This window comes from Poecilia reticulata, linkage group LG19 (genome assembly GCF_000633615.1).
Source record: "Poecilia reticulata strain Guanapo linkage group LG19, Guppy_female_1.0+MT, whole genome shotgun sequence".
Lineage (NCBI taxonomy): Eukaryota > Metazoa > Chordata > Actinopteri > Cyprinodontiformes > Poeciliidae > Poecilia > Poecilia reticulata.
This window is the reverse complement of record NC_024349.1, coordinates 19718022-19745176: the sequence shown is the minus strand read 5'-3', so window position 1 is coordinate 19745176 and position 27155 is coordinate 19718022. Positions and strand designations below refer to the sequence as shown.

Genomic DNA, 27155 nt, shown 5'->3' with positions numbered 1-27155 from the left:
GGGCTGAGCGGCGGTGGTCGGATCAGTTTTGGCTTTTTAAGAAGCGTCCCTCCACTCCTCTTGGCAGCGCTGTGGTGAGCGGCCGTGGCRGCGGCGGTGACGGAGTAGGAGCGTCCGTGCATCATGCGAGCGTTGAGACCGTTGGCCATGGAAAAGGACTTGAGGTGGGACTTGAGGGTGTGGGGCAGGGGCAGCTTGTCCACCAGGTGGACAGGGGTGCAGGAGACAATGGAGCGGCAGCAGAGGTCCTGAAGACTCAGCACTGACACAGAGACAACACTAAAAAGTTAGGTTTTAAATCGCATTTTMAATTAGTCCTGATTTTTTCAACAATGTTTATATCAGTAGTCTCAGACTGCATTTATGCATTGACCCTAGGTCTTGAGGAATGCAGTTTGAAATCCCTGCTTTATATCAAGTAGTAGTCAACTTGTAATTTTATTGCATGTTTATTTGGATAAAATTTAAGAGCAGATCGACAAATTCAGGGAATCAATCAGAAATAGTTAACTTAATACTGTTACACTTTTATTAAGCCAGAAAATAAGCCAATTATCTATAAAATAGTCTAAATAATCACATTTGTAAAAATAGAAACAATATTTTAAAATAAATAAAATGATTATTATTATTCTTTCTTTTAAAAAGAAATAAACATTTTGGTAATACATAAAAAAAACTCAAAAAAATATTGAGAGAGTTTTTAAAGGTGGGGGGAAATCTAAATGGACTAATGTCATTTCTTAATCAATGCAGCAATTATTTGAAGTGCAGGTGTAATGTTAAAAAAAATCTTATTGATGCTTGAACAATTATTTGAATATAATATTTACTCAAAGAAATCTATTGGGAAAAAACCATCTAATATGAAATGCACGATTCTTTAGGCGATGTAAAATTGTGTCATAGTTCAAAAGGAAAAAAATAAAATCAAATCTAACATCTGAAACATAATTTTGGAAAAAAGTAGGAAAAATTTCAATAAACATTTTTGTAAAAAGTAAGAAGATATTTTATGATTACTAACTATGTTCATGRAGACTAAAGCTAACTGTACAAGAACATTTTAAATAAATTTCATCTAAAAGATGGTGAAAAACATTTTATTCTAACKTCCTTAAAAACATGTTATTTTCCTACTGATACCATAAGTAGRTTGTTCTGCTGTTGTCCAGCAGAGGGCAGCACAGACCTAAACCGTAAACTGAATAAACCATGAGCACTGTGTGTGTGTGCGGTGACCTTCTGACCTTTGTTGGGCCTCCACAGGCGCTCCATGCCGTGCCTCATGAGGACGATGCGGGCGAGCTCCGTGAACGACTCAGTGATGTTGAAGTTGCAGAGCGGGCTCACCTCAAAGAAAGTGACGCCCAGCTTCTCGGCGTACACCTGCGCCTGCTCCGTAGTCACCTGACGCTTGTAGGCGAGGTGGAGGCGGTTCCCGACCAGGATCTTGGGCACTCCTGGTGCATGCTGGGTAAAAAAAGAAGGAGCACTGGAACATGTATGGGATTTTTAACYGGAATCGTGAATCGGCACCAAACCGCGTGCCGTCCAACCTCGTCGATCTCTTTRATCCACCTGTCGATCCCGTCAAAGGACCAGCGGTTGGTGATGTCATACACCAGGATTACTCCCTGCAGAGCGCAAAATTATCTTTTAAGTTACCACAAAACATGGCAAAAATCAATAATTATGAACCCATATGATCCATTTTTAATGAACAAACTTCAAATAAAACTAAATCAAAATGTTAAATGGCATCATTTCAGATTTATTTYAATTTGAAATTCCAGGAAAACAAAGAAATCCTGACTCTTCTGCCGAACATTAAACGCTGCTTTGTATTGCTTTGACTGCATAAATGAAGTGAGTTGACCAAGAATCCCCTGCCGATATCATACTAATGGATCATCTTTATTTTAATAATTCTAATGTACAACTTCTAAATTTTTGGAAATTGTAAAAGACTATGTCGCGTGCAAGCAACTAACAGTCATATACTGTACCCTGCAGAAAGCAAGGCATGGGAGCTGCAGTTCAAGGTTTTTCTCCGTTTTCTGCTCACTTTGACTCCACAAACTCAAGGTTCAAGAGCATCCGTTAGYCTCTCCATGGAAACGCTGCCACTGTTGCTATGGTGATATCTGCTCTGCACCCACTAATAGTCTGATGAGAGACGACAACAGACTGCTTGTGTAAACAGTGTTTGAGGATGAAAAGGTGGCGAATTTTCCTCCCAACTTTCCATCGGGAGACGGATCTCCGAACGGCAGATTTACACTGCATTACAGCAGGSATGGTAAAGMGGCACCAACATTTCTCTTAATGTCCAACTATATGTAAAATACTGATAGATTTGGGTTTATTCAGGAGCATCGCAAGATTTGGTTTGTGAGCTTTCAGCAAATGTAAATAAGATCAAATGTGAACTTCCTGAAAATGAGCCTGACAGAAGCTGCTGTGGAGTTGGGTTTGATTCCTTCGAATGCGTTCAAGAATAAATAACATGATGCGGGACAGAGAAATGGTGAAACAGGGTTTCCCCCAGTGTATTATAAGCCTGGCGGGCCACCAGGCTTTACTTGTGCCCCCACCAGGCTAGGCATTACTTATTCATTTGAAAATGTCTGCATTTTTAAAGCTTTATCATAGGTGTTCAGGTATTAATCTTAAAATCTTTCAATAACATATAACTATCAAGTGAAATCTTCARATTTCCTGTCAACGTTAAACATTTTTTTAACTCAAAAACGACGAATGACTGGCTTAGCGCCCAACTGCCGGGCTTCGGAGGTTTTCTGAGGGAAACCTTGGTGAAATCTCCATGATCCATACCTGCGCTCCTCTGGAGTAGGATCTGAATATGGTGCAGAACCGACCCTGTCCGGATGTATCCCTGAAACAAAAACATACATAAATAGAGTAAAATAAGATGCTCCCTCCCGCACCCCAAACACACAACATAAAATACACTTTATGGATGAACTTTACAACCTTATCCATGTTTCAAGACCTCCAGATTTCAGTTCCTKCAGTCTGACAGCAGCTGGTTCAGAGCAGTCRCCAATCATATCTATGACAGGTTTTTTTCCCTTCAGTTTGGTCATAAGCAACAGTTTTGGTGGGGATAAGCATTTAAGACATTTGGTTTTCTGACTGGATTCTATTGGTCCCGACCCAGCTGTTATGTTTCCCCAAGTTGAGACATCTTAGTTTCTACTTGGCACGTAGCAGAAACCAGCAGTTGGTCCTCAAAGTAACGCTTACATAAACCCAGAGTTTATGGTGTATTCTCTCAGACCACATCCAGTTCGGTCGCTGGTTTCTAGGTGGTCCAACGCGACCRAGTCATGCGTGTGTCGATCGTCTTTTGTGACTCTTAACCCTTCGAAGTGGAAACAGCCGCTTACAACAAGTAGCCACCRCCGAGTGTGTAATTGTCTTAATTTTGCTGCTGAAACCGTGCCGTAGACTGTAGTCCCCAAAGCAATTCCYTGTCCACTTGGGTCTATCTGTTGATTAATGAGGGAGAACTGGAGATCCTCTGAAAAGGCCTTCAGGGACACTGCTACAGGACCAAATCAGGACTCGGTGCAAGTGTTATGGCATTCAAACAGTGTTGAAAAGGGAGTTGCTAGCTGATTTGTTGCTTACTGAAGACCTYGGTATGTCGGGTGGCTCTGATGTACGAAACCCTGTCCTAATGCTGGATTTGTCACTTCTAATCTTCTTACGTCATAACCRAAACCAGWGAGAMAACATGTTCGTAATCTGACAGCAGAGCGAACTTTGGCTCGCCTCGCGCAGAGCCTTGACATAAATACAGTTTAAATCAAAGCTGAAGCTGGAGGCTGCGTCACCTGGAAAAAAAAAAATACAAAAACAAAACCTCGATCAAGTCAAAGCTGCCTCACATGCTTGCTGTTTATTTTTGGACCGAACCAGGACCTCCTCTGCTCTGCTGTTACACAACCACAAGCTCTCTGCTTGTAGATCACACGCAGTGAGGACGGCTGCTGAACAACAGCCAGCCGTTTTCCTCGTGTTTTCATACCAGAGCTGCAGCTTGACTCGCCTCCCGTCCAGGAGGATGGTCGTCGTCTTGTAGTCGATTCCTGAAACGCAGCAGGAAAAAACAAACAATAACCTCCTCATTCTTCTTTTCTTTACAAAATTTCTAACTCTTCCATGTTGACATGTCTGGATTGTGCTTTCTGCACACATTTGAGCTACCGATTTGTTCAAATTATTCTTTAGTTGAGCAAATAATTATTCCCCCTGGTTTGGGATGCTGGCAGCTGCTCAAACTTTTTTTTTTTTTTACTACTTTCAGACGGTTGTTATGATGTGCAACCTTGGCAACAATCTGTCATTTTTAGAAGTGGAAGGAGCTGACTGGCATCTAAAAAACTCAAATAATACTTGAATTACGACCCCAAATTTTAAGGTTTGAAAAARAGGAAGTTCAAAACATTGATTTAATTTCCCTTTGGAACAAATAAGGTATTTTTGAGTTGAACTATAATGAAGCGCTGAAATACTAAAATTAAGTGCCATTTTTGGAGTGTGTTACAGGGCTATTTCAATGATTTTGTGGCACAGAGACTAATTTAGATAATTTTTGTTATCGAAATCCACCATACAACTCGTGGATCTGTCAAGTAAGCTACACTGAAAGCAGATTCTTTGAAATACAGTTAATTAACTTCATTAATTTAAGGAAAAAAAAACTTAAAAATATGTTTTTTGCTTGTATTATGCATGTTTAAGAAACATCACACTTCATATTAAAGTCACGGACTCGTTTTACATGTGGCGCTTTTTTTATGACATCGTCAGATTTATTTATTTTTTTATTTAAAACTAAAAATGATCGTTGATGAAAACAAAAACAAAAAAAAAACAATAATGTTTCCGGGACCAGCGTGGAGCCATCTTCCAGATGTTGCAAATAGAGCATCAGTTTGTACCTACAAAGACCTATCAACTGTTCTGTAGATGGCATGACTAAAATATTTATTTATTTATTTATCTATATTTTTTTGTTCGGGCATGGAATAGGGCACCAACTCTAGCTAGCCCAGGGGCCCTTATTCTTCTAAATCCAGCCCTGAATCTGCACAGATATAAAAAGGAACTTGGTGGAAAAATAATAGAAAAGAACGATGAACACGCCTCAGTTCTTTCTTGCTTTATATAACCGATTTGTTTCCTTATCACACATTAATGTATTCTGATTATTCGCAGTGCTTTAATAACATGATAAAATAACAGCATGTGTGTGTGTGTGTGTGTGTGTGTGTGTGTGTGTGTGTGTGTGTGTGTGTGATGTTATTAAGTCTGCCTGCTTCTGTGATCTCCCCAACCCATCCATGAATTTCCTATGGAATTTCACTGATAAGCATCTGAACTTGCAGCAGTCAGACTCCCGACAGTGATGCTCGGTTATTACCAGCATTCTGTGCAGAGCCCCCCCACCACCCCTACACGCCAAATTTATTCCCTCCTTATTCCCGATTAGATRTAATTATCCAGCTTCTGTCCTGGGACTCCTCCTGCACGAACAAAAGCAGTGAGCATCTYGTCTCCTTTATAACAGTAATTATCAGAGCCTCTACTAAGGCCGCACACTCTGATTATGTAACGCGCACTCACAGCTTTTTAATAACCTGTGCTGTAGTAAGTTTGGAGCAATGGTGGACAGTTTGTTGCACCAAGAGTGATGTAATGATGTAATGCAATTATGTGAAATATGCTACAACAGTAGGGGCAGGTTRAAGCACATCACAATGAGACCGGTAAGAAAAAAGAACATTCATTTGCCTCTTATACTGGATATTTAAAAAGATTTTATTAAACAATAATAATGGTCAAAGGTGACTAAAATAAAAGAAAGTCAGTCCACATATTCAAAATCATGTTGTTGTTTTTTTTTAAAGTAAAAATGTACCTGATAAAAATCAACAAACTGTTTTGCTGTTTTTTTAAATACAGGAGTCAATTTAAAGTACCGTGTTTACTGTGTGTGGATTTTGTGAGGGACCGAGCCAAACCGCAGGCAGGAGTCAGATTCAAATAGTCAAAAGTCCAACTTTCAAAACACGAGAGAGAGAGACAGACAGAAASAGAAATATGTAAGAAATATGCAGGAAAAAAAGGAGAAAGCTGAAGCTTGAAGACAGGATAATTACAGGGAGAAGGTATCAGGTGAGTCTAATTAACCGATGCTCGGCTGGAGGAGCTGAGGGATATGACTAACGTGCAATAAAGCGCTGGGATAAGAGAAGCTAATTAAAATACAGTAGTTGTGAGTAAACACTAATCACTAAAACTGAAAAAAAAAATAGAAGAATGAGAACTATGATTAAGGATTAGGAGCACCGAAGAGAGCAATTAGTTAAAAAAAAAAAAAAAAAAAAAAACCCTCCAGTCTAACAGTCTCTGATCATACACAATGTTTTCCCTCCACATTGATGCAATGCATTATGGGTGAGAATTTAGAAAAGTCTGTGCCAATACGAGGCTAATCCTGCTCTGATTGGTCAGTCCAACAGGCTGTTTGGTGGTTACAGACGTTTTAAACATCCTGCCAAAAAATATGACACAACAGTAAAATAGAAACACGCACGCACAAGTAGTATTTGTTGATGCATCAAGTGCAGCAATCAGATGAGTCTCGGAGAAGCACTTCAGATGAGAACTGCCACGGAGTGCCGCGTTTCATCCAAACACAGGAGTGTGTGTTTTCATCAAGGTCAAATCACACCCACCCGCAYGCCGTGGGTGTGTGAGTGAGAGCTTCTCCCCCGGCTGTATCTGCTGCATCTTCACTTTATTATTATGACTCACAGTCACACATGGAGCCGTTTGGAGAACGTTTCGATCCTCGCTCGGAGAGACTTCCAATGCAATCCACAAGCGCAGACTCCGTCGGTGTTTGCGAGCATTTTTCCGTGCACACGTCGGCAGTAATAAAGTCTTCCCCGTGTGTGTGTGTGTGTTTTTTTTTTTTTTGGCAGCCAGTAATAGCAGCTCTGCTCTGGTCTTGGCAGAGGCYCGGAGGCCCCCCTCTGGGACCTCAAGAGAGTCAGTCGTCCCCTGGCAGAGAGACAGTGGACCACAGCTATGTCTCTGTCTGCTGCCATGACCCAGAAACGCAGAAAATCTAAGGATAAACCCTTCAGTTTTCCACTAACTGAGCTGCACTCCCCCACCCCCCCAAAAAATAAAAATCAACTCCCTGGGCATCTCAAACATAAAAAACAAAAAACAAAACGTGCAAGTCAAAGTTGCAGAAGCGTACAGAGAGACATCAACACGTCTCCTCAATCTGTTGCGGTCCTGCGGCAGCTCAGACTACATTCCATTTTAAATGGATAGTCCAGATTTCCATTGGTTTGGGTGAGAATGTCCAGTCAGAAATTCCCATGCAGTGATCTCAGTTTGGAGAACCAGGAAGGAATCCTCACCGAGGAGCCGAGCTAACGGCGGGGATCATTTCCGAGACGGTTCCAGCCATCTTAGAGCASCACAGGCCCTTTAAGCTCATCTCCAAAGAGGCGCACTGTCCCTTTATTAACTGACAGGAATATCAAACAACCGTCCGGATTTGCAAGATAAAACACTGATGACTGCATTTATGACTGGAGCATAAATGCAGTTTGCAAAAGACACGAAGACAATGACTGACATTATTTTTCCATAAAACACGCAGCTAAAATTAATCTTGAGATCCTATAACACTTTGTTGYCTGATTTGTAGTCGGATGTCTCCACGAATAACACAAACCCCATTCCCTCTATTAGAAAAATCTAGTTTAGATTTCCAATAACCTCTTGCAGAAACAGATTTTGTCCTTGCGTTTGTTCTTTAGAGGTCGCCGTGGATGATTCAGATGCCACAGCCACGCTTCCCTCTCCATCATCCCTTCACCTTTGACCCAACWCCCTGCAGTGAGCTGCTGCGCTGCTGCTCAGAAAGGTTTTCTCTGTTGCTGGAATATGAAGGCTGCACCAGACCRATTTATTCGCTTTTTGCTTTTATTCCCCGTCGAAACGACACAGAGAAAGCCRCATCAACACCGCCTTCTGCATTTGGTTCTGTCAACGTAATAGACATTTAGCACCTTGAATGCCACAAGACTTTAAATATAAAACATGGACCTAATGTCTTCATATAAATTCAAGCTCACAATCTTAAAATATACAACTCTGTGGATAAGACCATAAGCAGCAACTACCTAAAACAGATATGGCATCTTCACTTTATCAGTTTCAGWAGAACTGATTAAGCATCTTTAAAATTCTGGCTTGTAATCTTAAAATTATTCTTAATGTTTCTAAAATTTAGAGTTTATGGATTAGTAAGTAGGTTGTTACTATGTGAATTTTGAAGAATCGTATTAGAAAACATTGATGGAAGCTGCAAAATTGAAAATAATATCCTCAATTTTGCAAAAAAATAAAAAATAAAATAAATTTTTTTTTTTTTTACTTTTCCGAAAAAGTTAGCGTGCCAAAGGAGAGATGGAAACACACTTACCAAGTTCATATGTAGCAAACCTTCCCAATCCAAACCTCCAGCACAGGAGAGGTCGGTCAGACCTCTTGATGAAGAGGAAACGCKTTGCCGGATTTGGAATGGGAAAAAAATAAAAAATCGCTCCCATCTGCTGGTGGTTCTATGCCAAACCAGAGGTACGAGACTTGGGGAAGGGGGGGAAACAATTCTGTTCAAACCTCCAGCTGGGAGGGGGAGGAGTCTGTTATTTCTGAAATGATGCATGCCAATTTACAACCTCTACATCTTGTTTAGGACAGCCATAYGTAGCGTCAACATCTGATTAAAAAAATAAATAAAAACATCACGATTTTACGTATAGCCTGGTTGATTCGCTACAAACCAGTAGATGGAAAGTCTCTTCTCTTCTCTTTCTTTCTGTTCTTTTAAAAAAAAAATTTGCATGGTAACTGGTTGGAAAAATAGCTGCTTTCTTCCCTTTAAGCTACTGACGAATAAAGGCCACAAAAACTAAACTTTTGCAACTTTATTTTGTGTAAACAAATTGAGTAACAAAATAGTTTGTGAATAAAATCCTGACAGGRTGACTGAAACGCAATGCGTGAMMTTTTTATTAATCAGAATAGAAGTCAGTCCTTAGTTGCTATGGCGATTCCCGCATTAAATGTGGGAGCAGAGAGAGAAGCAATAATCTTTATCGTTCAGGCAGACAAACTTGGCAGTTTGCTAATTGCTCCGCTAAGTTAAAATGATCAAACCAAGCTAATATGCGTTTCTGTAGTTTATGAATTCAGCACAAAAGGAACAAAAGTTTCTACAATACTCTGTGTGATTTATTAGGGCTGAAATCGACCAGAATAAGAGTTTTCTGTTTGTTGTTTTTTTTTTTTTTGCATCCTGAACAAGTTTTCCATTTGTGCACAGCATATGCCCTGAAAACCCCTCCAGGGGAGCTGATGATTGATTTACAACTCACAGGCTTCGTTAAAATAAAGTGTTATTTTCCTGTTTATAAGAAATATAACATATTCCTCCACCCCCAATTCCTCGTTCATAATGGTACAAATDTCAGAATCAGATTTATTGGTGACCCCAAATGTAACTGTCTGCACTTTAAGTGGATTATTCGACACCCAACAGAGACCCAACAGGATGGGAACACACAGAACAGGGCGAAGTAGAGCCAAAATACTGATTCTGATTGGTGTAAAACTTTTTATGCAGAAAGGGGATCTGTAGATTTCTCGATGTTGTGCTGCATTTCTTAAGTTTATGGGGGGGGGTTTTTCTAAGTTTTTTTTTTTTTTTCATTAAAATGCATACTTTTTGTACTCAGTTCAAATTATTTGCAAGTAAACTTGTAAATCTGATTTCTATTTACTAGCATTTCTGACARCTTGAATCACATTCAACCGGTGCCATTATCTCCTAATGCCAGCTCCAACTTCAGAGACAAATCAAATGCGCCATTAGTTAGGGGAATGGGAGGTGGCAGTGTGTTTTGGTGGTGTACAAAGTGGCAGAAGAAGCCTTGTGTAATAACTAATTAATTAAYCTCTCCGTGGAGTTTTATAAAMCATATTCATTCATAATGGATTTTGAGGTTGAGGTTGCTACTCTCAAGTTCTCCAATTCAGATCTGCAGCTTCAGGGAGTTGTTTACCTGGACACTTGAACACTTTTAATACTTTGGAATCTCCTTCTTGTATAAACAAATTCCAAATTCCTTGAAACTAGACTGGAACTGTGTGATAAGGAAGCTAGAAACCAAGTAAAAACTCTGCCAGGGCTTCAGAAAGCCTGGAGGATTGTTTTCTTTTTTTTCTTTCTGGATCACAGGAAGGAAACTATTAGAGAAACCTGCCAACATAACACTGCGTTGTTCCACGGTAAGCCTTCAAACGGTGAACTCCACTTTACACACACACTAAAATCGGACGCGTTTAGCCCTTATCCTACCCCCCCTCTGCCCCCCCCCCAACTCACCCAGGTTGTACCCGTACGGGGACTCGGACGCTCCGTCCTGCAGGCTCTCCAGGATCTCCCCCTTCCCCACGTCGCTGTCTCCCACCAGCAGGAACTTCAGCAGGAAGTCGTAGGCTCGGATCGGGCTGGTTCTGGTTCTGTGGCTCATCCTCGCGGTTCGTGTCCCATCACGAGCTGTGCTCTCTTCCTCCTCTTCCCCGCGGAGGAAGAGGAGTAAATAAAAACGCGCGTCCCCGTGTCGTCTACGCGTTCAGTGTTTACCTGCGCGCCACGCCCCCCTCAGTCTGCAGCTGGAACAGCTCGGCGCTCGGTTCTGTTCGGGTCCCCGACTTGCTCGCAGAGGAGGACCAGCTGGCGGACCCTCGCCTCCCAGCTCGAGAGAGAGAGAGAGAGAGAGAGAGAGAGAGAGAGAGACAGAGCAGGAGAGAGAGAGAGAGCAGGGAGGGATGCCTGCTTTAATCTGATTGGGCCAACAATTGAGTTGCTAGGGCAACCCCGAATCCCGATTGGAGGAGACGAACATCAATTAGAGCAGGAGCAGCTGTCTGATTGAGAGACTGGCTACTTTTGTGACATCAAATWAAAATAGTTTAGATCAGATTTTTTTTTTCCTTTCTCGTTTGAGGTTTCAAAATAAAAGCATCTTCATTCAAAAATTCTTTCCGTTTTTGTTTTGCTTTTGCTAAAATACAGCAATTGCGACTTTCAGTGGAAAAACAGCCAAGATAAACACATGAAAGCAAATCACCGATGAAGGATTTATTTATGTTTTAGGACAGAACACGTCTTTATGGTCCTACCATTTGTTTATACTCTTGTTTTTTCTGAAGGTCTTGTTGTTTTATTTTTATTTTTTATGTGAATTTCACAAAGGTTTGTTATTCACCACTCAGGTATAACAACATGATCACCTGCCTAAAGCCTTTTCTCACGGACAATCACTGATCTGATCATTAAACGTACATAAAGAAACAGCTGCGTCATTAAAAAGCAAATACTCTTTATTTATTTTCTCATTCTTATGCATACATAGGAMACCCACTWGTGAGAAGGTCCAATAAAACCAAATAAAAAGCAAAAGAAAAACCAAACATACAAAGACGTGATGCATATGTGCAGACATTTATATTATTCCCCAGAAGGAGTACGATGGTTCTGCAGATCGGAGCTGCTGGACGTCTCTGAGGTTGTTTCATGGAAAAACCAGCAGGACTCGGAAAGAACCACAGGAAACACAGGTGTATGTTTCGGAWGGAAGCGCAGATCAGGATTTACTGATCCGCTTCCTGACAGGKGACTGAAAATAAACATTCCCGTAAAGCTCCACCTCGACGGCTTTGAGCTTCCAGTCTTTCAGCAGCACCAGAAAAATCGCTTSAGTCTGAATTTTTTAGCGTCTTTCAARTTCCGSTGCTTCTTGCTTGTCATTTTAAGGCATCAAATGGACCGGACCAGGGTCACCGTAACCCATAACTCTTCTTCTTCTTAATATGCCGTTCAGAGCAACGCTTCAATGTTCAGAAAATTAAGTAAAAAACAAAAAAAACCTTCACGTTTGCTTTCGGATTATCGTGGAGGGTCGTCAGAAGATGGAGGATTATTTGCTCARACAATGAACGTGACGAGTCTCTTTCCGGCCTTCGGTTCCTCCGGCGGACGTCTCCGCATTCGGCTCAGTTGTAACTGTACCCGGGCAGAGGCAGCTGCTGACCCTCCTTGGCCTCGAAGAAGGTGTAGGACAGCGTGATGGTGTCGACCCGAGCCATCCGCGGGTCGTCGTCGAACTCCGGGTCGATGTAGAAGAAGACGGGCATGTCGACCTCCTCGTGAGGATTGAGACGCTGCTCCTCAAAGCAGAAGCACTGCAAGCAACAGACAGAAGGTCCCTGTTCATGTCGAGTCATGTGGYTTTGGCAAAAAAATTGACTTAGGCCATATGGTTAACTGGGATTTTACTTGACAAACCCACACAAAATATTTTCAACATTTTAAAAGTGTGGTATTGTACACATCTTCCCTATCCCTGCAGAAGAGAAGCAGTAGCTCAGATGATAGCGTTTTGGGGGGGAAGCAAAGGGTCTGCTCTAATCCTCAGTGTTTGTTTTATTTTTTWAAAAATTCTCAGCATTCTGCAGAGAGAAAGCAGTCTGAAACTCGCCTGGATTTTGTTGAAGTACTGTCCCGCATCAAATGGCACCACGTTGTAGGTGGAAATGCCGATGATGGGTTTGTCTGTCGGGTTCTTGGCTCTGTAGAAGGCCAGCGCCGTTTCGCCCGGGACCACCTGCAAAGAGAGAGGAGAAAGGTTTAACGCGGAGAAGATTGTGTCTTCTCTGACAGGAAGTTCGACGGCATGAGAGGGAAGTCTCACGTAGATCTCCGTCTGCTGAGGTCTGAAGTTCCACTGGATGCTGGCGTGCGTGTCGGCGTTGAAGGTCACCTTGATGATGCGCTCTTTCACCGGTTTCATTGTCTCCACCTGATCCGTGTCGTGTCCAGCAACAGCCGTGCCGCCTAGCCCCGTTGCCTGGGAGAAAAGCGGAGAGGTCACACGGGCCCACGGCAACCGTATGTGTGTGTGTGTCTCACCTGGCAGTAGAGGCGGTACAGAGGTACAGAAGCATAGGACAGCCCGATCATTCCCACCCCGGCAGCAGCAATGTATGTCAGCACCGTCTTGTTCCTGGTCCTCCACTCCTCCTCCTGACCCCTGGACTTCCTGCTGTGGTTTCTCGTCGGGAGGCGAGACGCAGGCCGCCGCCGCCGAAGCAAATGTTCACACTGGGAGAGCAGGGTCCTCTGAGAGCTGCCGTGAAGCCCCCGGACGCATCCCGTCAACGGGGGCGAGAAGGACGGACGCAGCAGAAGAGGCAGCAGCATCTCACCTGAGGGGCTCAAGCTGCATGTCAAACAGAGCACAATGTACAGTGCATTCGGGGTTCAAACCACGATCTTTAAAAGGAATATTGAATAAACAAAAGAATAAAGAAGTCTGAGAAACTGATTTTGACCTTGAGAAATATAAAAAAGCTTTTGCAAGTAAAAGTATTTTGTAATGGGCACAGTTGTGTCTCTCCAGTTGATTTATATATAATCGTTATTTCTATCTGCATCCAGCTAATTTGTCTCCCTTTTGCTAAAAAACAGAAGGGAAACTTTCTGCTGAGCTCACAATGATGAAGTCAGAGTTCAAATCAGCTGTTTTATGTCTTTACATGTCTGAACATATACCTAACCTGACTTGAGGTCAGTGTTTATTCTCCTCACTACATAATAAAACCTGCAACCAGAACTCAACGCAAAGCAAAACAAAACAACGAGTTTAAACGAATCGTGAGTTCAGTTTTAATAACTGGGTTCAGTAGTAATAGAAGTATAGTTACCTATGAAGAGCAGCTCAGCAGTAAACAGACGGTTATCAAACATCCAGCAGTGCAACACAAAATTGGCTCCTACCGCAAGAAGAACAATTCCGCAGGCACAGTTCCGTCCGCTTGGCTCATTACTGCCCTCTACAGGACAGTTATTGTATCCACAATTTTGTTTAGGGAAAATAAATTATTAAAATATTATAGAAAACGAAGAAATACAAATTTAACTCCCCTGCTCCCAGAAAAATAATTAATACAAAAAACAAAAAGAAAGAAACAATACTTATATTGTACTTTAAATGTACAATATAAGTACATTAAAAGTAGTATAAAAAGAACAAAATTATATGACAGAAATAAATAAAGGAAGAAAGGAGGAAATAATCTCCTTGGTACCCAAATGATAAATCGACATTAGTCATCCTAATCCTAAATACTAGGATGACTAATATTAAATCAAATCAATAAAAATAGATAAATAATAAATTCATTAATTAAAGTCAGAAAATAAATTATCCAATTGCATGTATAAATTACCAAAACATATTTGATAGATTTGCTTTATAAGCCTTAAGTGCTTGTAGATTAACGTTCATCGATATATTCTACAAAAAACTATCTATACATTTATTAAAACCTGAATTGCAAACAGACAAGTATAATTAATTTTTGTTTAAACAAACAAACAAAAAAAAACTAATTAAATGTTCAATAAATAAATAATAACCATAAAAATACCCCAGGTGTTAATGTGATTATTATGTGTTCAGAAAGTGAGCTGTAAGGAAACAAGATTGTCAGAGGTTACTGTCGGACATAACCAGTAAGGATGAGCTACGGGGGCCGGTAGAGTCCAGACCGTGCGGCAGCAGCAGTGATGGAGGGGGTGACGGTGGGCCAGGTATTCGATGCTGAGTGTATCCTCAGCAAACGGCAGAGGAAGGTAAGAACCGGACTCTACCGTGAGTCCATAGTTCTCTGTGTGTTCTGGTTCCGGTTCTTGTGCTTACTGTGTGTGTCTCCGCAGGGAAAGTTCGAGTATCTGGTGAAGTGGAGAGGCTGGTCTTCCAAGTGAGTAGCTGCGGCTAGCTGCTAGCTGCTAACACAAAGACGGTGTTTACATTGCCAATTGGATTGGTACCGCCCGAACTAGTACTAGCTGTTGACTGCTTTCAAAATAGGTTGTTTAAACTACAGTTCCGGTCGTTTTAACAGCCAAACCAGAACCACTTGCTAACTGCTAACACAGAGAGATTGTTTAAGCTGCGGGCCAGGAACCTGGTGGTACCTTCCGAATCCATATCAGCTGGATTCTGTTAGACTATCAACGCCAGCCTCAGTCGGACATATGAACAAGACCAGAACTATGTGGCTATATTTCAGTCAGAAACCTCTTTAACGAGCACGAAAAAAAAAAAAAACATTTCAATGAAATGAATGTAGAAAAAGTAGTAAAATCGTCAAAACATTCATTGAACTGGACCTGGAAGAAGAAACTGGTTGGATGTTAGCTTTGAACCAGTAATCAACCTGCTTTTGCTTTGAGCTGTTACCTCTTTATTTCTGTTTTTCATTCATCTTTTTCTAAAACCTTTTAACATTTTGAATTACAATCTCAGCCATGTTTTTATTATTATTATTATTATTATTATTATTATTATTATTATTATTATTATTTTATTATTATTTCATATGGAAATATCCAAATCTAACTTCTCCATGAGGTCAGTGAACTGGAAGAACTATTAACGAGCAAATCCCTTTTATGAAACGTCCTAAAACTTACACGCTTTAGGCCTTCAGTTGGCTGTGAGCATTCAAAAAAAAAAAAATACCTGCACAGTTAATTTTCTGCAAGAATTTATTTTAGGAAATAAGTAAACAATGCTTAGCCTGGTGGGGGCCCAAGTAAAGCCTGGTGGGCCACCAGGCTCATAATACACTGGAGGAAACCCTGAATATTATTAATAGCATTTACATTTTGATTTTGTATAAACTGTAAAAGTGATCAAAATGCCATTTGAGTCAGTTAAAGTCCAGTTTACTGCGAGAGGCTTGAACTGCAAGTTGTTTATGCTGGACACACAGTTTGCTGCAGGGTAGCTGTTTTTGTTTATAGGGAAAACTGTGTAAGCATTTGTGAATTTTGTAAACACTAATTGCATGTTTTTTATGCCATATTATTCTTAATCAAGCTGCGTCCTTTGATTTATTTTATGGCCTTTTTCAATGCTGAAGGGGGGAGGAGGAAGCAGTGAATGGAAAATCACCACAGAGTTCCTCCCTAGAATGAACTATCAGTGTACAAACTATCTGGAGAGGCTGAAGTTGATTACTGGTGTTTTTTTTTTTTTTTTTTTTTTGAAGGCACAACAGTTGGGAGCCTGAAGAGAACATTCTGGACCCGAGGTTGCTGGCAGCTTTTCATAAGAGGTGAGAGACGTTTGTTTTATAGCATCTATCGACTATAAAACAAACAATGTTGTGTTTTTTTTTTTCTTTTTCTGAAAAACGTTTCAAATGAAAACCAATGTTTCCAATCCCAGCAAAATAATTAATCAGAGCTTGCATTGTTCACAGAGTTTAAGGCCTATTACATTTGGTAGCGCTCTGACCTGCCAATTCCAATTTTAACTGATGAGCAATTTTTGTTTTTGAACATGGACAGCAAAATCCTTTTTCTCCCCCTCTACCACCTGGATGTGATAAAAAAACTGACTTCATCTAAATTATGTTTTATAGTAAAATAAACTAGTAGGGATTCACAACATTAACAGGGGTAGGACACATGTTTGTGAGCTTTTCAACACAACGTCCAGATAAGTCGGACTTGGACAATATGGTATTTGTTTGGGCTTGTGATAATGATCCAGCTGAGGATTGGGGTGTTTTTAACTGAAGCAGGAAATAATGTCAGCATTCTATGTGTTTTTTGTCATGGTAAATATCTGTAATATAAAAAAAATATCACTGAACATCTGCAGTTAACGGGATGTGGGTGGGACTATAAATAAAAGCTAACTGAATCGAATCGCAGCATTAGAAAAAGGCAAATTTTTCAGACTCTTAAGTGTCAAGATTCTGCTTACGAGCAGATTTGTTGTGCACTTCTGCCAACGACAAGAGGTTTTAATCTTTTCTAATAAACTGGATTTGGAAGACCTGATCCAATCTTTGTTCCTGACTGTTTTCCAGAGAACAAGAACGGGAACTTCTGTTTCAGAAGAAAGGAAAACGGCCCAGAGGACGACCCAGGAAAATCCTGGTAACTGAACCACACTGGTTCAACTTGTTTACTCCGCTGTCTCGTCTTTATCTCCACTCATCCGTCCTCTTCTCGTCCTCAGCCTCCACCTACTGACACCAAGGACAGCCATTCCTCTTCTTCTTCCTTCGGACTCTCGTCCGAGCCCTCCTCTTCCTCTGAGGAGGAAGACGACGACGATCACGTGAAGAAGGCCAAGCAAAGTCCTCGTATACACCCTGTGCCCCAGAAGCGGCCTCAGATCCTGTTGGCCAAGCCCGATCCGCCGCATAAGAAGAAGCGTGGGAGGAAGCCGCTGCACCCGGACCTGAAGGCGTTGCGGCAGGGAAAGAGTCTTCCTTCTCCTCCACGCCACCACCAGCCAATCAGGTCGCCCAGAGATGAGCCACGGCCCGGTGTGAAGAAACCCCTGCAGCCGGCGAGCTTCACCTATCCTGGGCTGAGCCGGAGCTCCAGAGAAGAGGGCGCCTCCTCCTTCTCTCAGAGCTCCACTTCCAAACCCGGATCCCTTAACTGCGTCTGGGCCGGCCGCTCCCTGTCCGCCTCGTCCTCCCACAACAAAGGCAGTCCGTCACAGAAGCCATCTGAACTGCGACGCGCCGTCTCCGAAACAGGAAGCGTCAGAGCGGACGCCTTTAAAGGATCTGCTCAGAAACCAGCGCCTCTCGGTCTGCACAGCAGCTTCGGAGGACACCCGATAGCGACGCAGCGCCCCCCGTTGACCCACAGAAGGCAGGACAGCGTGGGCGGTCAGTCCGGTTTGGTTCAACACAAACAGCAGAACTCTAGTTTCTCCAAACAGTTACCTTCACCGACGCCCAGAGAGCGGACCAGCCAGGCGTTGAATCTACGAGCGCTCAACCTGCAGAGCGTCGGTAAGCTTCCAGGAAGCAGCGGTTTGCAAGGGGGTTCACGCAGCACCGGCGTCGGCAAAGGAACCACAGCCGGAGGGCAACGCTCTGGGCCCGGTGCCGCAGAAGCTGGACGGAGCAGGACGCAACCCGCAGGAGGCAACAGGCAGGAGGAGCACAAACACGGGCCTAACTCTCAGAACCGTAACCTGAACGAGCTCAGCACCGGCGATTCGGACGACACCAGCAGCAGCGAGTCGGAACACGACCCGTCATCGTTTCCCGACGACACGAGGCCGAGCGTCAGCAGCAACGCTGCCGAGTCGGACACGGAAACGGACTGGAGGCCGGCAAGGAGCCTCATGGAGCACGTCTTTGTAACTGACGTCACGGCCAACTTCATCACGGTGACGGTGAAGGAGTCGCCAACCAGCGTGGGATTCTTCAACTCCCGGAATCACTAAAAAGAAAGAAAAATATCTGGAATTCTCGTTTCAGTCCCTGCTAATGAAGGAACTCTGAATAAGTTTCTTTTTCAAGTCAAGACCGCAGTTGGACTCTGACCACGTTTAACAGTGCAGCTTATGAAGGTTGTTTGAGGTTGTTGGGTTATCCTTTACAGCCATGCTTGTGATGGTATCAGAGTTTCTCAGTCCATCAACAGGAAAACCTGGTCAGGTTCTAGACTTTGGAGGCGTCTGCGCTGCTCTGATATGCTGATATTTTGTTGCTGACAGCAATTCTAGGTGGTGGAGAGGATTGGATCAGTCTGTGGTGTGTTTCCGCCCTTAGTTAGGTTTTATCTGTGATATGCCTTGAGAATGGGTGATTAAAAGAGGTAATATACTTAATGTCACCTGGAACTCTATGTTGCAGTTCTCAGTTCATGTCAGCAGGTGGAGTAGTTTTACAAACTTAAAGCTGGGAAATATTAACCGATTAACTCCAGCCTGTTTTGTTATTGTATATAAGCTGAAGCTGTAGCATCAGTGAAACTAAATCATGTCCTCACATCAGCTCAGTAAACACTCATCTTCACTGTTGTTTCCCTCTTGTTTTTTGGCTTGAGCTGTTATCTTCATGACTGTTTTTTATCAGTTTCTAGACTGTTTTCTTTCCAAGAAGCCAGAATCTGTGATCTTGGTCTCCATTGTGGGCTTTTCAGACTTTCTGCAAGCCTTACAAGTACCAGAAGGTTCCTTACATGTGGTTAGATGGCCAGTATTCTGTTGTGTGGCTACAAAGGAGATCAGATGCCCATAAAGCTCGACACTGTTTGGTTTAATGATTGTTAGTAGCTCCAGGTCAGTTTGCTCCTTCCCCAGTTCATACCCATATACGTAGTCAATGGTATGTCAGTTCATTGTAGTTAATTATTTATTCTCAATATTGAAGATGAATTATCATAAAAATGCTCAACTATAATTTAAAGGTGGTATTATCTGAGACCTTCAAGTTCTACTCTATTCTCATTTATTTTGGTTCTTTATTTTCATTCATGCCAACTGCTAAATACAAATAATGGTGATCTGCTGTTAGAGATTTACTGAAGATGTACAAACACGTTTCCTTACTGTAAGCGAGGAGTAGATTGTGCAAAATGACCTCTTTGGCTGGCAAAGCAGGTACAAAACGTCAACCTGGCTGGTACAAGTTGATGCAATCTCAACACAAAACAACCCACACCCGACTGCTTCATTTTGACCTGAACTAGTCGTGTACGAAATGACCGGAGCAGCGAAGGTACTAAATGGCGAAGAAGTGAAACGACCAGCAAAGCCATCTTTGTAACATTCACCACTCCGTCTCTTCTGACTTCTGCTCGCTGTAAGGCCAACTCACTTTGGGTGTGTCCCTGCTTTGATTTGTTCAACTTTGAGGTGAAATATCAAACCAGGAAATTCTTACACCATAAAGAAAATCATCACCGGTTTAATTAGGGTCGGTCAGGGGTTCTGATACATTTTTGGTGCTAATTTCAAAGTAAAAGAAGGTCATCTGAACCTGATCATCAGTGAAGGAAACCTTTTGGCTTCTTATAAACTTTTAATTTGTCTCATTCCCAAGCTGAACTTGAATGAAATATCTGTATATGTTTTTGTTTTTTTTTGAGAGAGAGAAATCACCCCAAAGAAGTGAATAATGGTAATTTAAGCTTTCTGTAATGACACTGTTGGAGATGTATCTTCTTCCATGCCTCTTTTTGGACAGTCTGAAAATTATTATTTTCATTTCAAACTCAGTCTTTTCTCCTTGATTTGAATTGAATCGGAAGGATCCGACTCCGGTTCAACGTCAGTCACCATTAAAGGGTAACAGTCTGTGTCGAAGTAAGCTTTTGTAAGAATCTGCTGTCAGCATGTGGACTCTAGAAACCATCAGATTGACATTAATAACTCTTCTGCAGGCAGGTCCTCAGATCTCAGCTGGACTTCCACTGCCACTTCCCAGCTTCCCCCCTCCAGCGATCTGTTGAAACCTTCCTGCTCCTCTCCAGATTTTGATTCTAGACTCTCGCTTTTATCCTGGACCTCATTTTTTTCTATGTCTGAGCTTCTCCTGAAGAACTCCCATTGGAGTTCTCTGTGTTCCGTCTTTGGACCAAAGGTGTATTGAATGTGAACTCTTTTGTTCTGACTCATATCGTGGACAGTATCTCCCGCACTAAGCACAGTACAGATGTAAGCTGACGGAAACGTCCTAGTAAACCAGTTTTGTACCATTTGTAATACACACATCGTTGCAATGTATTTTGAATTATGTGTTATTTATATTTGTAAATACGTGGGGATTTTTTTTTTCATGATGTGATATCTGATATGGATCTGGTGCTCATGTCGGCTGATTAGCTTCAGATTCCTTGTAGCCTGTGTGCCTCTGCCGTCTGAAGGATTCGGGAAATAAAGCGTAACAACTGGGCGCTCTTTGTGTAGTTCCTGTCTCCTACCAGCAGGTGTCTCTGCATCATCCTCAGGAAATATCAGCCAACAAACCAAGTGGTCGGTGTTGGAAATGGAAACTTAAAAAAGGATTCTTAAATAAATTAATTTAAATGCATCGGAAAAAATATGAAATCATTGCAATTTTATTTTTAAAAGTAAGTTAAAACGGTGAAAATTATAATGAGTTTGTCAAATTTACAGGACAGCATTTTTTATTTTTTATTTGAGGATCCTTAAGTAGGATCATAGGGCAACCATGAAAAACAAAACCACACTAAACGAAGCTGGACCTTAAACCATCTCCGTCTAGTGTGGCACATAAACATTTTAGATTTTATCAGAAAACAACTTAAAAAACCCCGCTGAACTATACCTTTATGTTAATGTTGTCAGCAATCATTTACTTATTAGTCAAAAATAAAAAAGGATGACGTGTATGACTGCAGCCACAAGACAAATCTAAGCAGCCACGACTTCAAAGAACCAAACTGCATCCATTTGCTGATCTATGAAACTCTTAGTGACTTTGCTGCTCTACAGCTCACATGAGTTTTAATGGCCATTTCTCTCTTTGTTCATTAAAACTTCACTTTCTTCAATAACTCTTAAAACGTCCACCCAAAATGTGGAAAAATCCATGCCTAGAAGATCAATATAAAAATAAAAATAAAATAAATTATAGCAGTGCTTGCTCACATATTCTTCCAGAACATATTTAACTTGTTTTCTTTGTCACTTATTCTCTGTTTTTATTAGTTATTAAGTCTTCAGCTCATGATTGAATGTGGAAAGAGAGGTAGATGTGGAAAACTTCATTGCTCTGTTGTTGTGACTCTGTGCCCATGAAGTTAAGAGCCACAAGATTGGCCCGTTTCTTTAATCTCTTAGTTAAATATTTAAAAGCTGGATCGTTGGAAATTTTTATAAGTACAATTTCACCTTTTCGTTATTACCTCCACATTGAATCCAGAATACAACTTAAAATTACAATTAATGCCCTCAATAATCAGATGGCATCACATGTGAAAGATCTCACTGTTCCTTGTGTTCCTAATGAAGCCCCTCAGGTTTGTTGGTGCTTCCAGGAGTTTTCTATTGAAAACGTTTGTCGATTAAAGTGCCTTGAGATGACAATTTACGAAAGTTAAATCTATGTAAATAAAATGGAATCGATTACATTCCTACCAGACTTTAGAAGGACATTTTTGCAAACTTAATTTCTGCCAGAAGAGCATTTCACAGAAAACAAACTCATCATTAAACTTCTAAAAGCGTTTTATTTTCCCAGTGTAATTCCAGCTCCCAGACACCGATTGAAGGCAGGAATCAAACTGACCGTGTGTTACAAGACAGGACTGTGCACTAAAAAAAACGGAAAATCATGCATGTTTGAACACAGATGCTGTCGCTCCATGAAGCTGATGCAGATTTCTGCTCAGAGCCAAAAGCACAGAGGTGGAATTTTCCTGAAGCGAGTCCCTGTCAGGAGCAGGAGACGACGAAGCCTAATAACTTTGCGCTCTTTGTGTAGTTCCTGTCTCCTACGAAGCGTTTGCTGGAGTGGGCTAAACAGTGGGAACTCTGTGGGGCAGTGTGTGACCTGCCCCGACCCAAGACCTGCAGTCCTAATGGAGAATACAGGACCAACTCTGCTGCCCCCTGCTGGATATACATTTTTCTTTCTTTCCCCCCCTTGGACATTACGAATAAAGAAACATTGCTGTAAACTGAACCTACTGCTGTTTTCCTCTGTCTGCGTGTGAAAAATGGTTGATTGAAAGAAACTGTCTGAAAGTCAAAATTATTACCACCACCTGCTGATCATTAAACACTTTCCCTAATAAGTGGAAGAGATCAGGTTTGGCAGAATCGGGTTGAAGTGTTGATGAAATGTTTTCAGGATGTAATTTGGTATCTTTACATGAGCCATAAAATGATGTCTCGCATGGCGGAGGAGCAGCACCTGAAGTGGTCTGTCATGGGATGACGGATACCGAGAACACAACTTTATCATTCCCAGAGGAATTGGTCAAGGTTTAATCAAACAAACAAAGACAGTGAAACATCCAGAAGGGTCATCTTCAGGTCAACGCCTGCTGAAGTGACACCAATGGGGAAAAATAAAACAAAGGCCCAAACGCACATCGTGTGCTTACTTGCTATGTTTGACCCACACTAGGAGTGAACGGGAGAGGCAGAAGTTTTATTCGGAAAATTCTCATGTTCTAGTTTCTCGGACAAACCTGTTCAGGAACAAAACGGGAAGCTTTAAAAGGCTGTAAAAAACTGGGATTGGGTCCAAAAGTTTAAAATCAACTCGGAAGCTGGTTAAATAGGATTCTTTGGCTGGGAGCAACAATCAGCTTCATCAGGCAGCATAAAAGGCACATCCAAAAAATTATGCTAGACACAGAAACCACTAAGAACGTCCAACAGAGAGCCTCAAACGCGATGTCCAAACCACCAGTCCACTTTAGCGCCTTGTACTGCAGCCAGTGTTTTTATTAAGGCAATCCCTAATCTTTGAGTTTGGATGTTTCAAGTAGGATGTCCATTACTGGGATTATTAGCTATAATATATATGTTTTTGTTCCACTGACCAGTGAAATTGTCTGATAACCCTCTCCCAATGAACCTGCTTCCCTAAGGTCATTGCTGATACTTGCCCACCTTGACATTGAGTTAAAACATATCCAAATATTTGGTGAGAGTTGGAGAATTCACTCCACTGGGATTTTATAAATCCACCCAAACATTCCCTGCCACACACACACACGTACACGGAGCCTCCCAGTCACTAACTGGTATTACCTGACGGCAGCAGGTTGTGTATGTTGGCACACGGTTCAGCAGACTGTAGCGACATGTCTGGCTTTCAGGGCTCTCTGCAGGTCACCTTTGCAGCAGCAGACAGGTGGAGGCATGTGTATATGATCTGAGTCATCAGACAGCATTCACAGCCTTCAGACACCCTCAGCTACTGTACGCTTATTAATAGTAATGAGAGCAGGAGAAAACTTTGAAACCTCCTCAATTATCTGTCGTTCCGCACGCTATTAAGAGAGTCTCCTCAGACAGCAGGGTCTTTGGGAAGACTTTGGTTTGTGTCTTCTTCAATCTGAAGATGGACTGGAGGGGAACGCTGAAAACGCCCTGATTCTTCACCTGTCTTACTCATCCTGTCTGTCTAAACCTGACCATGGTTTGTGTCAATAGCAGTCAGCTATGACGCTACCTTGAAGTCTTAGCCTGGCATCCTACTGTGTGTTTGACATTCATTAAAGCTTCAGTTATAGGTCAGAAAACAAGAGACAGGCAGAAATTCTCATCATTTTTGTAATTTTTCACCATCCATTTTCCATACACCCTTTTTTTTTTCAATTCTTCTTTCATCAGTTTCTGATGAAAGAAGAAACCAGTTGTATCTTCTTTGCGTTATATTTATTTATTAGTGCAAAGTGCAGGACTAATTATTAATCAATTAATCTGCTGGCTGTTTTTAAAGCAAGAAAAAAAAAACTACAATATGGAGTAAAATATCAAAGTCGACCCTGATCACCTTGCCTGAATATGTTCAGTTTTTCATAGAATCCTGTATAAGTATGYGATCAAAAATATGTTTTTTTGGCCAGAATCAAACATTTAAGTAAAATAAAAAAAAGCATGCAATTATTCTACAGGTGATTGCACTGGCACTATAATGTTTGGACCACAAAAATAATTTTGATACTTACAGATAACAAAAACCAAAAAACTGTTTGACTAAATTTGAATCCTAAAGTTAGATTTTGCATGTAAAACTATAGAAACACTGGGGTTTGAATACCTCTTTTTTTTTTTTTAGATGATTAATAATTTGAAATATTTGCAGTGGGACATAAACTGTGCCAACAATTCACAGAACAAAGTCTGGGGAATTTGAGCTTGGAAAACTCCTGGAAACAAGAAAAAAAAAAAGAAAGTACAACTGTTGTATCCATGACAACACATTTTTTTATATTGTATTGGTGTATTTGCAAGTTTGGGAAATAGATGTACTTAGAAGAAAATTACAGAAGGGCAGCTCTGGAGGGTAAAACGTTCTTGCTTCATTTCCCCCCCCCCCCCTCAAGATGCTTAAGTCTTGCTTGGTGTCAAATTCCAACCAACATTTTGTCGCCCACATAAAAATAAATTTAAAGAACAAAACACACAAGCAAAAGGTATTCTCTTTTGTAACTCAGAAATATTGTGTTATAAATGACATTTAAGTCACTTGTATCAAAAACGATGGCCATCAATGCTAAAAACGAGACAACTTTCCAACTGATAGTTATAAAAACATTTATTGAAGAAATCTGAATTTTCAGTATTTCACAAGTTAAATGACAGAAACGTGTCAAGATTCTATGATTTTGTTTTGTAAAAATGTGGAGTACTGTAAACAATTCACATCTCTCTCTWAAAGTTCTTTTAAGTATTCCCCCTCATAAAAATAGGGGATTGTCATGTCTTTTATTGCATTTAAACCACCACAGTTTTGCCGAAATAGATCAAATGTTATCAAAATATTTCTTTACATTTAATTCCAATTTTGATTCATATGAGCTTTGTCCTTCTCAAACTAAATAGGAGCTTTGTTTGTAGAACCAGATGTTGCAATTGTGTGATCATGAACAGTTCAATATTCCAGTTATAAAAAAAGCCTGGTGATAAATAATTAGTTTCTGACCATCTTCTGATCGAACAATGTAAGAACACTTCAATTCAAACAGGAATTCGTTTATTAATTCCAAGTTTTGAACTTCTTGCGACAACTTTCCTGAAAACTGAAGTTTAACTCAGTCTTATAAATAAGAAACAGACACATATGACTTATATTAATACAGTAGAGCAGAGATTATAAAAAAAAACTGACCATCATTTATAAAGTTTAGTCCAGAAGTAATACAGCAATCTGAAGACGCAGAAAGCAATTCTCCTCTGAGATTTTTTGAACAGTTCTGCGGATCCGGATCCGGAGTCGGAGCCGGTTCCCCTCAGTTCGGACAGGAGCATTTGCACTCGGATATGACCGGGTACTGGATGTGGATCCAGGCGCACCTCTGCGGAACCTTTTTCTGCGGGCAGTGCCATCTGAGGAAAGTCAAATGAGTCGCTTTGGCCGGTTTGCACGTCATCCCCTCCGGAACCGAGCAGGACCGCTTGCTGTAGCAGCTGCCCACCTTCAGATAGCGCGGCCAGAACCGCCAGCCCAGTTCGGTCCACGCGTAAACCACCGGACACAGCGTGTAGGCCCAGAGCATCCTGCGCAGCTTCCGGTTCGCCTTCTGCTGCTTCTTGCCGAACAGCACCTCCAGTTCCAGGGTTCGGATCTCTTTCGGCATGGGTCCGGCGAGCTTCGGGCTCTGATCCGGGTCGTCCTCGTAGAGGTCCTCCGGCGGGGACACGGACATGAAGTCCGGGTTGAAGTGGCTCCCCAGGAGGCTCCGGAGCTCCGTCCCGTTCAGGTCCTTCTCCTTCGGGTCCAGCTGCGGGTCCGGTTCCTCCTTCAGGACCTCCACGGGCAGAGAGTCGCTGGGGATGGGGCGGATGAAGTGGTTCAGGTGTTGGCACATCCCGTCCTGGATCCAGAGCGCCAGAGAGAGAAACAGCAGGAGCCAGCGGGAGGGATCCATCCCCCCTGTCTGGTTCCGATCGCCACAGATCCCCAGCTGAGCTCCGGGTCTTCTCCACAAAACAAAACAAAAACAGATAATCCAAGAGGGAGTTCAACCCACCTCCAGGCAGGACTAAGTCCGGGATCAGCTCCGGGCTCCGGGCTTCATGGCGGCTGCAGGCTCCTTGGTCCTGCCGGAGCCGAACTGAGTCGATCTGACTCCGGCTGCGCGCACATATTCGGCAGGAGGAGACTGATGTCATCCAAACCGAGCCACACCTCCGCGCACTTTACGCACCGGCGGTGGCGGATTCTTTTTGTGGAACGATGAAAGGATAAAGTTACCCGGAGCGACAACGACCGTTCAGTGATATSAGGAAGGAGGTGGAAACAAGTGGATGTTCGGTGTGTCTGAGGTTTACCAAGTGTCTTTCGGCTCTGTTTTTTTTTTGTGTGTGTGTGCAAATATCTTAGTACACTTAAAATAAGGCAAAACTGACTTACAAGTAACTTTTCAGCAAGATGTGGGAGCTTAAGTCAGAAATTCATTAACATTGATGAGAAAGTACCAGTTCCAC

At 41.9% G+C, this 27155-nt stretch overlaps 4 protein-coding genes across 4 annotated transcripts in view; 1 reads left to right on the top strand and 3 right to left on the bottom strand.

The window, feature by feature from the left end:
- rab40b (RAB40B, member RAS oncogene family) overlaps positions 1-10883 on the bottom strand; it is a 14546-nt gene extending 3663 nt beyond the window's left edge. The window contains exons 1-6 of the mRNA XM_008438014.2: positions 10511-10883; positions 4058-4118; positions 2839-2899; positions 1560-1637; positions 1251-1473; positions 5-262 (exon numbers count right to left, since the gene is read on the bottom strand). Coding sequence (XP_008436236.1) covers positions 5-262; positions 1251-1473; positions 1560-1637; positions 2839-2899; positions 4058-4118; positions 10511-10658 — 829 coding nt within the window. The 5' untranslated portion in view covers positions 10659-10883. The remainder of the gene's footprint in view (positions 1-4; positions 263-1250; positions 1474-1559; positions 1638-2838; positions 2900-4057; positions 4119-10510) is intronic.
- A 607-nt stretch (positions 10884-11490) lies between these two features.
- cox11 (cytochrome c oxidase assembly homolog 11 (yeast)) lies at positions 11491-14001 on the bottom strand. The gene is made up of 5 exons (XM_008437682.2): positions 13894-14001; positions 13100-13409; positions 12882-13037; positions 12669-12794; positions 11491-12372 (listed from the first exon to the last, which is right to left on the bottom strand). The coding sequence occupies exons 2-5, from the start codon at positions 13388-13390 to the stop codon at positions 12184-12186; spliced, it is 762 nt and encodes a 253-aa protein (XP_008435904.1). The 5' UTR covers positions 13391-13409; positions 13894-14001; the 3' UTR covers positions 11491-12183.
- Positions 14002-14659: 658 nt separating this feature from the next.
- Positions 14660-20916, top strand: LOC103481889 (chromobox protein homolog 2-like). Its single transcript, XM_008437681.2, has 5 exons — positions 14660-14824; positions 14909-14952; positions 16249-16314; positions 17077-17146; positions 17229-20916. Exons 1-5 carry the CDS (start codon positions 14759-14761, stop codon positions 18459-18461), a joined length of 1479 nt encoding a protein of 492 aa, XP_008435903.1. The 5' UTR covers positions 14660-14758; the 3' UTR covers positions 18462-20916.
- A 4330-nt stretch (positions 20917-25246) lies between these two features.
- Positions 25247-26956, bottom strand: nog3 (noggin 3). The gene has a single exon (XM_008437680.2). It carries the CDS (start codon positions 26594-26596, stop codon positions 25958-25960), a length of 639 nt encoding a protein of 212 aa, XP_008435902.1. The 5' UTR covers positions 26597-26956; the 3' UTR covers positions 25247-25957.
- Between the last annotated feature and the right edge of the window lie 199 nt (positions 26957-27155).

What these genes read in the sequence shown, in the direction of transcription:
- LOC103481889 (XM_008437681.2), top strand. Translation starts at nt 14,759, where the DNA reads ATGGAGGGGGTGACGGTGGGCCAGGTATTCGATGCTGAGTGTATCCTC. An exon ending in TCAGCAAACGGCAGAGGAAG is followed by an intron (nt 14,825 to 14,908) that starts GTAAGAACCGGA and finishes GTGTCTCCGCAG; the next exon opens with GGAAAGTTCGAGTATCTGGT. An exon ending in CTGGCAGCTTTTCATAAGAG is followed by an intron (nt 16,315 to 17,076) that starts GTGAGAGACGTT and finishes ACTGTTTTCCAG; the next exon opens with AGAACAAGAACGGGAACTTC.
- nog3 (XM_008437680.2), bottom strand. Translation starts at nt 26,596, where the DNA reads ATGGATCCCTCCCGCTGGCTCCTGCTGTTTCTCTCTCTGGCGCTCTGG.
- cox11 (XM_008437682.2), bottom strand. Translation starts at nt 13,390, where the DNA reads ATGCTGCTGCCTCTTCTGCTGCGTCCGTCCTTCTCGCCCCCGTTGACG. An exon ending in CTCAGCAGACGGAGATCTAC is followed by an intron (nt 12,795 to 12,881) that starts GTGAGACTTCCC and finishes CTCTCTTTGCAG; the next exon opens with GTGGTCCCGGGCGAAACGGC. An exon ending in AGTACTTCAACAAAATCCAG is followed by an intron (nt 12,373 to 12,668) that starts GCGAGTTTCAGA and finishes TGTTGCTTGCAG; the next exon opens with TGCTTCTGCTTTGAGGAGCA.